At 47.5% G+C, this 13,846-nt stretch overlaps 4 protein-coding genes across 4 annotated transcripts; 3 read left to right on the top strand and 1 right to left on the bottom strand.

Annotated features, from left to right (window-relative positions):
• Window positions 1–146: 146 nt before the first annotated feature.
• On the top strand, window positions 147–5,045 carry E1B28_007676 (uncharacterized protein). Its single transcript, XM_043152441.1, has 9 exons — window positions 147–206; window positions 259–269; window positions 322–338; window positions 397–452; window positions 505–2,213; window positions 2,274–3,066; window positions 3,125–3,906; window positions 3,961–4,253; window positions 4,308–5,045. Exons 1-9 carry the CDS (start codon window positions 203–205, stop codon window positions 4,903–4,905), a joined length of 4,263 nt encoding a protein of 1,420 aa, XP_043010527.1. The 5' UTR covers window positions 147–202; the 3' UTR covers window positions 4,906–5,045.
• A 314-nt stretch (window positions 5,046–5,359) lies between these two features.
• Window positions 5,360–8,888, top strand: E1B28_007675 (uncharacterized protein). Its single transcript, XM_043152440.1, has 7 exons — window positions 5,360–5,965; window positions 6,021–6,828; window positions 6,882–7,107; window positions 7,162–7,352; window positions 7,413–7,576; window positions 7,635–8,016; window positions 8,075–8,888. The coding sequence occupies exons 2-7, from the start codon at window positions 6,070–6,072 to the stop codon at window positions 8,804–8,806; spliced, it is 2,454 nt and encodes an 817-aa protein (XP_043010526.1). The 5' UTR covers window positions 5,360–5,965; window positions 6,021–6,069; the 3' UTR covers window positions 8,807–8,888.
• Window positions 8,889–11,894, top strand: E1B28_007674 (uncharacterized protein). The gene is made up of 14 exons (XM_043152439.1): window positions 8,889–9,048; window positions 9,112–9,344; window positions 9,399–9,476; window positions 9,525–9,608; window positions 9,668–9,853; window positions 9,910–10,030; window positions 10,089–10,169; window positions 10,231–10,329; window positions 10,383–10,446; window positions 10,500–10,633; window positions 10,683–10,764; window positions 10,814–11,067; window positions 11,121–11,704; window positions 11,760–11,894. Exons 1-13 carry the CDS (start codon window positions 8,943–8,945, stop codon window positions 11,648–11,650), a joined length of 2,052 nt encoding a protein of 683 aa, XP_043010525.1. The 5' UTR covers window positions 8,889–8,942; the 3' UTR covers window positions 11,651–11,704; window positions 11,760–11,894.
• On the bottom strand, window positions 11,890–13,798 carry E1B28_007673 (uncharacterized protein). Its single transcript, XM_043152438.1, has 7 exons — window positions 13,451–13,798; window positions 13,259–13,390; window positions 12,951–13,195; window positions 12,540–12,882; window positions 12,397–12,486; window positions 12,126–12,335; window positions 11,890–12,073 (listed from the first exon to the last, which is right to left on the bottom strand). Exons 1-7 carry the CDS (start codon window positions 13,760–13,762, stop codon window positions 12,041–12,043), a joined length of 1,365 nt encoding a protein of 454 aa, XP_043010524.1. The 5' UTR covers window positions 13,763–13,798; the 3' UTR covers window positions 11,890–12,040.
• Between the last annotated feature and the right edge of the window lie 48 nt (window positions 13,799–13,846).

Below are 13,846 nucleotides of genomic sequence, written 5' to 3'. Positions count from 1 at the left end.
AAAAAACTAGGTAAAACTTAGTGCTCTTCGGCCCAAACGAAATAAATTCAGTGTGAAAATGTTTGATCTTTACGCCGGAAAACATTTTACTTTTGCCATGCCGAGAAATATCGAGTTTTACCTAATCTTCCAAAATTAATTACGCACGGAAACGCGTTTGTGCCACGGTTGTGGTCCACTTCTTACCTTTCGCTTAACCACCATGGGTACGCTCATTTAATGAAGTTATTCCAACCTAGCTAACCTTCTTACTGACAGGTATTCCGAAGGTATGTATCTAAGTTTATGGTTCAGGTGATAGGGAGGCTCACAAGAAAGTAGTTCTTCCGATATATTTCGTGAGTGTTTCACGTTTTGACTTCCAATGGCCTATAGGTTCATCTAACTGCCTTTCAGAGAACGGTACCCTCTCACTTCACAATTAATCCAGGAGAACAAAATTCCTGAGTTCGGTGCGTCGTAAAACCAGTTGCATTTGATCCTTTATCTAACTGCAACAAACAGACAACTTGTATCTCGACTTTAACGGTATCATACACAATTGTTCACATCCAAACGACGAAGATGCACATTTCAGATTATCAGAGGAGCAAATTTTTACCTCAATATTTGCCTACGTCGACCATCTTTTCGGTAAAGTTAGGCCCAAGAAACTCTTTTTCATGGCGGTCGATGGTGTAGCTCCAAGAGCAAAGATGAATCAACAACGTAGTCGTCGTTTTCGAACTGCGAAAGAAGCTCGGGAGGTTAGGGAGAAAGCAGAGGCGAAAGGAGAGAAACTACCCGATGAGAAAGCCTTCGACAGCAACTGCATAACTCCTGGTACACCTTTCATGGCGAAACTATCTGAACAGTTGCGTTACTTCGTCAACAAAAAGATTACGGAAGATTCGAATTGGCGGGATGTGGAGGTCGTGCTTTCAGGACACGAGGTCCCAGGAGAAGGGGAGCACAAAATCATGGAGTACATTCGTCTTGCTCGTGCCCAACCTGATTACAACCCCAATATGCGACACTGTCTCTACGGCCTCGATGCAGATCTTATCATGCTTGGTTTACTCAGCCACGATCCGCATTTCTGTCTTCTTCGAGAGGAAGTCAAGTTTGGCCCTGCACGCAAGAAGAGTAATAACAATTCTCTGGAGACCATCACCTTCTATCTCCTCCATTTATCCTTGTTTCGAGAATACCTCGACATGGAATTCCATTCTATCTCTCCCTCATTACCATTCGAATATTCCCTCGAACGGGTTATAGACGACTTCATTTTACTCGCCGCATTCGTTGGAAACGACTTCCTTCCTAATCTCCCCGATCTACACATACATGAGAATGGATTGGAGAGGTTATTTGATGTCTACAAGCGCGTCTTACCGTCACTTGACGGTTACATCAACCAGGCAGGAATAATAAACATGTCACGACTGCAGAGTATCTTAGATGAAATGGCGACTTGGGAGCAAGAGGTGTTCGAGAAAGAGTATGCAGATCTGGGGTGGTTCAAAGGCAAGCAATCCAAGGAACTGGAGAAGCTGGAGCAGGCTAGGAAAAACAAGGGGCTGATCCTCACACCAGAACAGCGAGAGTTATTCGAGAGGGTGAGGGCTTTCGCGTTAACGAAGATGAACCAAGACGGCGAGAAGCTACGTATCATAAACGATTTACCTGCTAAGGACCGGACATTCTTGGCCACGCTTGCAGAAAACCTTAACTTGGATGCGGCATGGGATGAGTATGACGATGATGGGAATAACCTTCTGGTTCTGTCGCTCCCTGTCGAAGAAGAAGAATCGGATGACGAGGTCTCTGCAGCGGAGTCGGAGGCGGCCATACATCGTGTACTGAATAAGTACGCTAAAGCACCCGTCAGTGCACCTCAAGACCCAGACAAAGCCTTGAGCGACAAAATGGTCGAGTGGAAAAAGGACTATTATCGCTCAAAATTGGAGATAGACTATGGCTCTGAGGAACAGATGAGCCGCCTAATTCGTCGATATGTTGAAGGTTTACAATGGGTTATGCATTATTACTTCTCAGGCGTTGCCAGTTGGGGTTGGTTTTACGACTATCATTATGCACCGAGGATCAGCGATCTGAAAGGAGTGGCCGACATGAGTTTCGAGTTCGATTTGGGGAAACCTTTCAAGCCGTTTGAGCAGCTCATGGGCGTGCTCCCAGCTGCAAGTAAAGACCACGTGCCACAGGCGTACTGGGTGGGTCATTCTTTTTGTGTTACACTGTATTCAGTTACTTACTACGCGTCCATTTCGAAGAGCTTGATGACAGATCCTCTCTCACCAATATCTCATTTCTACCCTACGTCGTTCGAGCTTGATCTAAATGGGAAAAAACAAGACTGGGAAGCTATTGTCAAGATCCCTTTCATCTCCGAATACGAGCTTCTCGCTGCGATGTCGAGTCGCGAACATCTACTCACTTCTCAGGAACGCCTTCGAAACACCTTTGGGACTTCCACTAGATTCACTTACGCGGGTGCCGATGCCGAGCCAACGGAATATCCCAGTTCACTTCCTGGGTTCTTCCCCCCACTGTATCGGTGTATGTGTAGAATGGAAGTCTTCGACCTACCCCTCCTTCACGGTTTAGACTTAGTTTCCGGTCTAAGAGAAGGTGTTTTCCTCGGGAAAGACGCGCTAGCAGGGTTTTCCTCGTTGAAATCTCTACCTCACTCAGGCGTCGCAATTGGATACCAGCACGTTAACGTGCATGGTTCCGAGTCGCGAAATAAATCTGTTGTCGTGACGGTTAACAATACATTTGAAAACAGAAAGTCGGAGAACATTGCGAAAGAGTTGGTCGGAAGTAGGGTGTGGATTGACTGGCCGTTTTTGAGGGAGGGTCTGGTGGCGGCTATTAGCGATTCACTATTCAGGTATGAGAAGGCCAAGTTGGGCGGAAGAGAAAAGGTCGTCAGCACTCCGCATAGCCAAGCAGGACTTGGACATTGGAGATCAAAGGCACAGCGGATAGAAGATGTTTATTCGAAGAGGTGCGGTGTCGTGACCGGGGAGGTAGAGGTTTTAGTGCATGTGAGACCGTTGAAAGGTATGTTTCTTCTTTCCTCGCCAAACATCCTTCCACACCTTGACGCCTTTGTTCGAAGGGCTCAAACGGCTCGACACTGGGGCTTTCGTCAAAGACTACGAGAGCGAAGACAAAGAGACGGAGCAAGCATTACAGATGTGCGTTATATCGGCATCTGAGGATCCACGCTATCTTGAACGGCCAGCCCCACCTCTCGCTGAAGAGTTCCCTGAAGGAAGTAAAATATTCTTCTTGGGCGAACACGCGTACGGTGTAGCTGCCCAGGTCAGCAAGACAGACGAAGAAGACCGGACCTTGAGTGTTATTTTAGCGTTCTTCCCATCGGACAAGGCTGAACGGGTGAAATTCAAGGAGATCGTAGAAGCTTCAAATATACCCGCGATCTCATCGAAGTCCAATGGTGCTTACGTTCCCTCCTACATTGCTGCAAACCAGGTCAACCTCTCAGGACGCGCGTTATCTAAGATAACGTCTTCATTCATGGTCTTAACTTCCGATAATCAGAAGCATAATCTAGGGTTGTGTCTAAAGTACGAGGCGAAGTCGCTGAAAGTCATTGGATATACACGCAAAGACAAGGAGGGAGGAAGACATTGGGAATTCAGCCAGAAAGCATTGGCGTTGATCAGAGAATATATTCAACGGTTCCCGGAGGTTTTCGACGCTTTGGAGGCTGATAGCAAAGGAAATAATGGTGATATGATGGTTAGAGCTGACTCGTTCTTTGGTACTGGATCGCAAAATCCGGATGCGAAAGTCAAGGAGATCAAGGCCTGGTTGAAGAGCAAAGGCGTACGAGACTTTGAGCCGGTGTCGTTGTTTTGCAATCAGTTGGAGAAGGTGAGGACTTTCCTTCACCAAATAAACTCCACCGTTTTGCTGATTCAAGCATAGGACACCGTGATACAAATTGAAAAACTTGCAGACTCTTATACCGCAACACGATCTAGCGCTGCGATCAAAAAGGCTATCGTAAAGGGGATTCCAAGGCAAGCTGTTCTGAAACCCTCAGACGCCGTATACCGACTACAGGGTCAAAAGTTCGCTTTGGGCGATCGAGTGACTATGATCAAGGACTCGGGAGGCGTTCCCCTGTCTGCAAAAGGAACTGTCATTGGCCTCGATGCTAAAGGTATGGATGTAGTCTGGGACGTTCCATTCATGAGTGGCGGGACGTTAGGCAACAGGTTAGTATATCGTCGCATACTCTTTGTTCTACTCGTTCTCAGCGTCAACCACAGATGTTCACAGTATCGGGGATCGACAGTGGATTTTAGCACGTGCTTGAATTTGAGCAACCCTCAGTTTATTACCTCGACAAATTCCAAGGCTCCACCTCCACCTCCCAACACCAATTCGGCCTTCAAGCCTCGCATTGGTCCTCAGCCAAATTTCCTCCCACCTCAAGGACAGCAAAGTGGTTCCGGATGGAGGTCTGCTCCAGTTACACCCTTGGCCAACCCCACAGTCTCAATCATGACCAATCCTAATCGTGGCCGAGGAGGTACTCCTGTGAGAGGTGGTACAACATCTGATGCCCAGACGAGAGGTCCATCAGCTAACGTCAACGGAGTAGCTAAACATGCTGCGTCTACATCACCGACGAACAGTAACTTTACTCCGCTCACGGGAAACCCAGTTGCAACCGTACGCCATCCCGCTCGGGGCGGGTTTGTTTCTCGTGGTGGTGCAAGGGGCGGGGGGGACCCGTCGCCCAGAAGAGGAGGGCGTGGTGGTGGTTTCCAAAACGGTTTGTATGATCGTGGAAGGGGAAGCCCTCGAGGGTTTTACAAGGGCCGAGGAAGAGGTGGACACCCTGCACCACCGTTAGGGTCGTAAATGATTTCGAGGTATGTGAACAAACTATGTGCAAGGATGTATGTATGTAGACTAAGTCCATAATGTATGTACCGCTATTCGCAGTCGGATTCTTATTGTACAATCATTGTAGCGAACATAGTCAACGTTTGGCGTACCACTGACACCAGAAGTCCGAGAAGTCATCCCATTCTTTAGAGCTTCCAAGGCATCATCGTCATAGTGCCAGATACAGCTTTCAAGGGCTGGCATTCAGAGCCATTTCGTCAGTGACGTAGATAAGCTAGTTTCATTTCTTGGCTTAGAATAAGGGACTAGGGTTGTGTGATACAATCAAGTGTGGTACGAGCTTATATGTTATGCTATATTGTAGAATATCCACTCATGCTATCTCTATCTCTCAGTAGGTGGGTTTGCCGAAGGCCGGCTTGGGCTCGCGAAAAATGGGAGGGAGGTGAATGTCCGTGGTCTTATGCGTTGCCAAAGAACACCAAATGTGAGCAAGGCCCGCCTGAGCGCTTGGGGCACTAAGTGGGCTGAGAAGAAGTCCGAGACTGTGATGCCCAGCGCTAATAGGTGTGAGTCTGAATGTCCGACGCGTCAACGCGGGCGCTTATCTCACTCCCGTGTTACATAAGCACCTTCCTAAACATCCAGGTTCCACACTAAAGGCATCCCTTCGAGAGGGCGCGCAGAAGCATGGCTCGCAGGAAGAGATTCGTTGAAGACGACGGAGATTCGGACTCCGACGTCGAAAACTTGGATGCCGAAAACACTGATTTCGGTTTCGATGAAGACCCAGAGGCGCGTGAAGAGCGAGCTCTCTTCGAAGACCCTTATAAGCGGAAACGTAGACGCAAGAACGGTAAAGAAGATGCCCTTTATGGCGTATTTGCCGAAAGTGATGAAGAAGAAAGCGGTCGTGGTGGGAGAAAAGGCAAAAGATCCAAGAGAAGTGACTGGACAAAGGCACCCGCGTTTGTCACTGGCCAAAAGTCGCAGGAGAGTGAAAAGGCCGACGCAATGGATGTGGACGGTGAAGGGAATGGAGATCAGGATCGTGGTGACTCTGATGAGGAGGGTGAGGTTGAAGGTGAGGTCGCAGAGGATCTTTCTGACGAATCTGAACCCTCCAGGCGCCCATCTCCTCGAATACGAGAGGATGAGGAAGACGAGGACGATTCAATGTCCACAACTCGGCTTGGCGGTATTGGTACGCGGTCTAGGGGTGGAATAGGGTCTGGCGTAGGCACAGGGAGCTCGGCAGGCGGGACCTCAACGCCCTCTTTTGCAAAAGGCGGTATCGGTGCATCCCGTTTGGCTTCGACTATCGGTGAAACACCTGAAGCGACAAGCATTTCATCCTCACGATCTCTTCCATCCTCGAGTCGAAGTGGAATTAGTTCGTCATTCAGAGTTTCTGAATCCGATGATATGCCCACATCCTTTGCTGGCAGTCGTTCAACATCATTTATTCGAGGTGCAAAGTCATCTCGACCAGTCACTCCTCTCAGTCACTCGGATCAGATGCAGTTTGCTAAAGTTTCAGGCAGTTTCGGTGCTCGTATGCTCGAGAAGATGGGTTGGAAGTCCGGCACTGGCCTTGGTGTTTCGGGAGAGGGAATAGTGACACCTGTGGAGAGCAAGTTGCGACCTGAGCGTGCTGGTATCGCCTTCCGTGGATTCAAGGAAAGGACCAACCAGTCGAAAATGGAAGCACGGAGGCGTGGTGAAGTGGTAAGCGACGACGACGACGACCCCATGGTTCGGAAGGCAAAGAAGAAGCAAAAAGAGGCGAAGGAGAAGAGGTCGGATATTTGGAAGAAACCCAAGAAAGTCAAGACCAAGATTGAGCACAAAACGTACGAGCAAATTATTGCTGAAGCTGGCGTTGAGCCTCCGTCCACGGGCATTGGGCAAATTATTGATGCAACAGGGGCAGTAGTAAGTTACATGTTTTGCTGTTTTGAGTGGAATGTCTCTAACACGTTTTACAGCCCAAAGAAGTCAGTTCATTGGCGGAAGTATCTCTCAACACCTGGACACCTTCTATCGACCCTACCCGAATACCCGAAGTGAGGCATAATATTCGACTGATTTCAGAGACGTGTAAGAGTGATCTAGATGGACTTGCTCGTGAAGCGAAGTCATTGGAGGAACGCAAACGAGTCGTAACTCAAGAGGATGTTCGCCTCCGGAAAAAAGTTGACGACGAAGCCGAGTGTGAGTCTTCTGACACTAACTTATCTCCTTTTCCTGACCATCCAATCGCCCTAGTGATTGCCAGATTACAACAGGTACAGCTTGTTGCAACGCAAATAGACTCCAAAGCGAAGGAACTGGCATCGGCTTACGAAGTGTCTTTGGATCAGTTCTCGCCACTATTCTACAAGCTTACATCGGAGTATGAGCACGAGTTCGTAAAGTATCAACTAGACGAATTGATTGTCGCCGCCATCGCGCCACTGGTGTGTATTACCATCGCTCAAGTTCGAATCATGCTCATGACGCTCCGATTTTTGCCACAGGTACGGCGTATGGTGGCACAATGGAATCCCCTTGAGGATCCAACGGCCTTCATGGATACGTTCCGGAACTGGAGGCGAGGCCTGCGTGTGAGTCAGGAGAAGCCACCAGAAATGCAGATAGATCGTTATGGCAGTACAACCTTGTCCGCAAATCCCAGTGAAATGTATGTTGTCTTTCGGATAGTATTGATCTCTTTACTGACAGTATATCGTGTTCTCTAGCGAGAAATCGATGACCCCCTTTGAAAGTCTCTTGTGGAACGTATGGCTACCGAGAGTGCGTGCGGCTATCAACAATGAATGGTCCCCAGAGACACCTCAGCCTGTGGTCAAGTTATATGAAGCGTGGTCAACGTATCTTCCCGACTTCGTTCGGGATAATATACTCGACCAACTCATTTTACCGAAAGTCCGGAAAGCGGTCGCTGACTGGAATCCAAAGCTGGATGAAGTGTCCTTACATGCGATTGTCTTTCCGTGGTTGCCACATGTTGGTCTCAGGATAGAAGAATTCTTAGGAGAAGCTCGAAGGAAAGTGAAGGCATTGTTAAGGAAGTGGGCCGTTGGCGATGAGGTTCCACAGGATCTGAAAGCTTGGAAAGAAGTGAGTGTGGCCTTCAAGGTCCACTGTTATACTCATCTGATTATTTTGTTCTTGTCAGGTGTTTGATGCCGTCGAGTGGGATAATATCTTGCTCAAGTACATCGTCCCTAAGCTTGGCGCTACTTTGCGGAATGACTTCCAAGTCAATCCTCGCGATCAGAACATGGAACCTCTCCAACGAGTTCTATTATGGAGCGGCCTACTTCGTCCTTCAATTCTCATTCAAATCCTGGAGACCGAGTTCTTCCCCAAATGGCTCGACGTTCTTCATATCTGGCTCATTCAACCCAAAGTCAGTTTGGGTGAAGTAGCGCAGTGGTATGATATCTGGAAAGAGAGCTTCCCCGAATCAATGAGGAATCTACCAGGGTTTACTCGTGGCCTACAGCTCATGCACCAGGCAATGGAATTGGGTCCGGATGCTCCGTCTCGTTTACTCAAACCCGATTACCGAGCCGAAAAGCAAGCCGTTACTTCTTCCTCTACGACATCCTCCTCTCAACACAAGCACAAGCCGTCCTCACTTGCACATGAAGTTACGTTCCGATCTATTGTTGAGGAGTTCGCTGCCTCACATAATCTGATGTTCATGCCTACCGGCAAAGCACATGAGAAGTCGAGGCTGCCTTTGTTCAGAGTTAGTCTTTCAGCGGGTGGAAAGGGTGGTTTGTTGGTCTTCATCCTGGACGATGCTGTGTGGGCTTCTGAAGAAGGGATCGGTGGCCCGACGGAGGACTATAGGCCAATATCGTTGGAGGACATGACATTGAGAGCCACCGGGAAGGGTTAAGATGTTCTTTCTCATTCAGTGATTGTAGCAGTATTTTTGCTTAGTTTTATTTTTACACTGCAACGCGTGAGTCATGTGACCACATACACATCTCCTCCAACTCCCGACTATTACTATTAGTATCAGAGACAGAGTAATGTCCGACGATGACATACAGATCATTGGCACGTCAGCGGAATCGTTTGACTTAACGCAGAAGGGTATCAAGAAAACTACAACAATCTGTATTGACGACCCTCCATGTATGTGTGCATGTATTGGTCTGAGCAATTGTTTATAATGTTTTTTGTTTTTTTCGTCTTCAGCTAGTGCTGGGTATCATCACAACTGGGATATTGGAAAGAAGCGGAGTCCCCGAGCAGACCTCAATAAACGAGAGCCTAAGCGAAGACGTACAGGTGTTAACGCACATAAGGCCAGCTTGAGTACAAGTTCTCATTCTAGGAATGCCCAAGATCCGAAAGCTCCTCAAGAATACATAACAATATCTTCAGATGAAGACGAGGATCTCATACAACGTGTCCTTCTCAGAGCAGACGTATGTGCTCCCTGAATATTGTACAACTCTCACTATAATCAACGTTTTTCATAGTCAACGAAGTCACTTAAACGTTCGGTCTCGCCAGTATTTGCCCCTCCTCACGGTTCACCAGTTTCAAGTTTCCAAAAAGTTTGACCCATTCTTATACTTCATTTCTCTAACTGACATTCATGATAGCGGTGGAAAGCAGACGATGGACTAGAATTAAACTCTGAAGAGGAGGAAGAGGAGGCCTTTGAAAACATGTTGGCGGACGCGAAGGTCAGTACTTTCCCATATCCAATTCTTCCCTCCGAGTCCGTCTGATGTTTTCCTTTAAGTATCGTTCTGATGATGAAGTCCCACGAATAGAGCTTCCCGAAGACATGAGCAGCCTTCGCCTCGAAGATTCTACCCCACCACCAAGGAAACAAACCATTCGTATGACGAGCAAGCAGATTCGTTATCAAGAAACGGAAGTTTCTGACTCGGATGAACTGGATAGTCCGCTGCTTACTTGGACGGGCGTGAGTGTTGGCGTGTCTCATGTACGTAGACTGAACCTGAGCCAGACATTTTCCAGCTTCACGCGATGCATCCGTTAAAGAAACCTCGACGTCGCATACGCTTAAGCGGCATTCACAATAGGCTGTTTGTGAGCGAACACAACATCATGAAGACGATTTTCAAACAGTCTTCTGGTCGTATGTTGAAGTGTTTGTACCCATTCGAAAACCCATTCACTCAAATCACTGTACACAGCCGTTGGGAGAATCGCTCAAAGGAGAGGAAACGTGGCTATTGCAAGTTGTGTTATCGGCGGTTCGCCAGATGGTCCAAATGGTGTGGTACACATTTTCACAAGCCGAGTGTCGCTTGAAATTTTGACATGGACCAATCTCAGAGGCCCCAAATCACTATAACAAGAGTGGCTGTTTAGTCGTATGGGAGGAATCGTCATCACTACCGTTAGTTCTACATGGTCATCAGAGCGTTCTCCGGAGTATGAGATATCCCTCGTTGATGTGGATTGTGTCCTGATATCTCCCTAAACAGGGAAGGTCGGGGAACCCTGGACAAAGCATTACAGCGTGAACGATGTGCAATTTGAACCACATGGGTGCGTGGACCGTTGTTGGTTTTACGGTTCGACTTAAGAGATTACTTTCTTAGCACCGTCTTGGTCTCTGCTGGGAATGACAAAAAAGTCCACATTTGGAAAAACTGGGATGTACGTCCCGAGCAGAGAAATTACTCTGAAGAAGAACTTGAGACATTGCAAGAGGACTTGGAGTCCGATCGAGCCGGTTGGTCTATTTTTGCCGTCCCACACCTGTATCGTTTACGCTGCCCCAGACGACATCCCATTCGACAGCCCCCCAAGCCGCCTTTTGTTCAAACCCGACCCTCGAGAAACAATACTTGCCATTGCAGAAAAGTAGGAGTATATCATCTTGACCGACCGTTTCCCTGACCTAGATCAATAGAAATATCACCCTATGGCACGGTTTACCAGCAGATACCAGTTTGACATTCCGTATCTCACGGGAAACAGGTGAAAAGGCTCTAAGCATGCTATGGGGCATAGGACCCACCTCCGACTACCTTTTCGCAAGCTCGGAGTCCGAACAATTTGATGTATGGAAGGGAACGCACAGTTGCTTTGACACTAACTCAACAAGGCCGTACTTCTTGGACGCCGACAAAGAGTCTGGAGATGCGTTGGCGCTGCAAACAGATGGTAGGTTTTTCGCACTTCTTTTTTCATGCTGGTCTGGAACTTGCATCCTTCAGGCAAAACACTAGCTTTGTTTACAAGTACAAAGACTACAAACACACTGCGATTATATGATGTTTCAACCAAGCAGAAGAAAGCGTTTAAACAGGTCGCGCTTCCTGAATTTCGATTCTTGACGCCGCGTGGAGGTGAAGATGAGCCTGAAGGAGCCGTGAACTCAGCCGTTTTCAGCTCTGATGGGGTTTTTTTGGCGGTAGCGCGGAACGATAATCGGACTCATGTTTATGATACTCGGATGATCGAAAGGGGCATAGTTTACGACTTTGAACATACGGGACCTAGTCGTGTACTTCCCGGCGAAAAATCTTATGGCTATGGCGTGACCAGCATGGGATGGATACAATTGCCGTCTTCGCAACGACTGGGGCTAGTGACTGGTGGAAATGATGGTGTGGCCCCTACAATTTCTCTATGGGTTTACCATTCAATGATTATGTGCTTTTTTAGGATGTGTACGATTATGGAGTCTGTCACCGACACGCGAATATCCGGAGAACGGGAGAATCTTGCTGGAAGCCGATGCTGATATTGGATGTCTTTCTGTTGGAGATCGATCGCAGGACGAGCATGAACTTGTTGTGTAAGTCCTTGTTGCATTTACGCCTTTACTGTTTATAAATGCAGCGTTTACACAGAGGTGACAGTACTGGGCAGGTGTATATCTATAATGGTTTGCATATGAATCTTCACATTTAACGATATCTCGCTGTTGTATGTTGTATGTTAAATTATCTGTTGTTCTGTCGTAACGCAAGGTCCATCATAGAAAGGACAGTCTGTGTCAATTCCAGTTTGAACGATTTCAAACAGAGTTCACGGTGTATGAGTGGTGAATTGTTATCCGGGCTTCTACGTACGCTATTACTATTAGAAAATCTATAGGATACATCCGTACTTTTCGTATGTCATCAAGGTATCACAGGTATGCTCTAGCACTTCGACGACCCATCTAGGAAAGAAGAATCAGACCCAGGATCTCAATTAGACTGGATTTGACGAACCTCTATAACTTTCCAGCCCCCTGTTAATTCGTTACTTAATTCCTCTTCTACTCTAGTGATAGCGGCGATGTATGTACATTGCTCGACGCGGTCCTCTGCACCAACCGCGACTTCACTCGTCTTGGCATTCCGGAAAAGAAGTACCTCTTGTGTATTAAATTGGACGATGAATACGGGAATATTGTTATCGAGGACTTTCCCGGTATGGACCTAAGAGATAATCTTCCGTCAACGAAAGGGGAAGGGGGAAGGATGGCCGGAATATACATACGTCGACCTGCCGTATATCCAACACTTTACTTTCACTAACGAGCCCTTGCTTCATATACACCTCCATAGTTGCCCATAACAGGTTATAGGTCTATTCACGCAATGAGCGAGGACCGAAACACCACAAACATTCAAAAAACTTACCGCTTCACCGCACCAAGCTTTCAACGCTTCTTGATCCGCTGACAGATACGCATCGACGACTTCAGGAACAATATACTCTCTTAGCTCTCTCTCAAAGCCGCTCATATTGAAACCAGGATCAAACATCTTCATCATCCGCATAACCTGTGCTGTCTCATTCTCCTCAAACCAAGAACCTATCGTTTGCGTCACGGATCGTACGGTGGAGACGATAGGATTCTCCGACTCGTCAAACGACTGCTTCACAGAAAAGATTGATTTCAGGACGGGGCTGTTCTCTTTCATCTGGTTCCATTTTTCTTGTCGCGGTGAGTCTTTGTGAAGGACTACGGATGTGCCAGCGCTATAAACGGAAGAGATGGAAAATGTTGGTATATGAAGGAGAAAGCAAGGATATGAACGGGAACTCACTCCGGGTCGATGGTAACACGAGCAGATCCAGGTCCTAGACCACCATCCCGTCCTGCCCTTTCCAACCGTTTCTGTCTGCGTAATCTCCTTGCCTCTTTTTCTTCGAATCCAGCATGCTTCGCGCTACCACTATCGTCCAACGCGTCGATGAGAGTTTCAGAAAGGGCTTTGTAAGCTGCAGTTTTTCGTATTGGTTCCGTAGATTTTTCTATAGTCGAAGAAACGGCTGCAGAAGCCTTTGAAATCTGTGTCCCCACATTCCATGTTCAGCGGTTGAGATTATGACAAAACTCAGAGAGTAGACCTACAGCACGCATGATTTCACTCTCCTCCATTGACTTGAGAGCTTCTGATACTGCATCTCCGACTTTAATACCGCGCTTTTTCAGCTCTTCTGCCGCTGCACGAAGTCGCGGATTTTCCTTGATGCTTGAAGTGAGCTATCAGAAAAGAGGGACACACGTCAGGTCCAAGTTTTATACGTAGTCGAGCTAACATACTCTGGCGCGCTCATACGCAGCCTTCGCTCTCTTCATGGCCTCGGAATCCTGAAACTTGTCAACATCTCCCTGCAGCTGTTTAACATTATCCTGTAGCTCCCTATTTTTCTTCAACTCGTCCTTGAGTACGTCAACGAATGTTTGGAAGGGTGACTTTGGGAGTTCGTTTCTATTTGTTGAGGATGAATGAAATCCGACTGTTTTCGGTGGGCGAAAGGCTGTTACTAGTGGAAGAGCATGACGTTGAAGAATAATTCTCTTGTTCCGAGATGCATTCCTTAAAACAAGATTTTGGAGATGTCGAGGAAGCATAGAGAGAGGGAAATTGGTGTGAGAGGAGGTTCCGAGCGTTGACGAAAACCCGAATATTTTGTCGCACGAGACGCCGAGTGTTAC

The sequence above is a fragment of the Marasmius oreades genome, chromosome 4 (assembly GCF_018924745.1).
Source record: "Marasmius oreades isolate 03SP1 chromosome 4, whole genome shotgun sequence".
NCBI lineage: Eukaryota > Fungi > Basidiomycota > Agaricomycetes > Agaricales > Marasmiaceae > Marasmius > Marasmius oreades.
The sequence above is the reverse complement of the archived record's forward strand: the minus strand, read 5'-3'. Positions and strand labels throughout refer to the sequence as shown.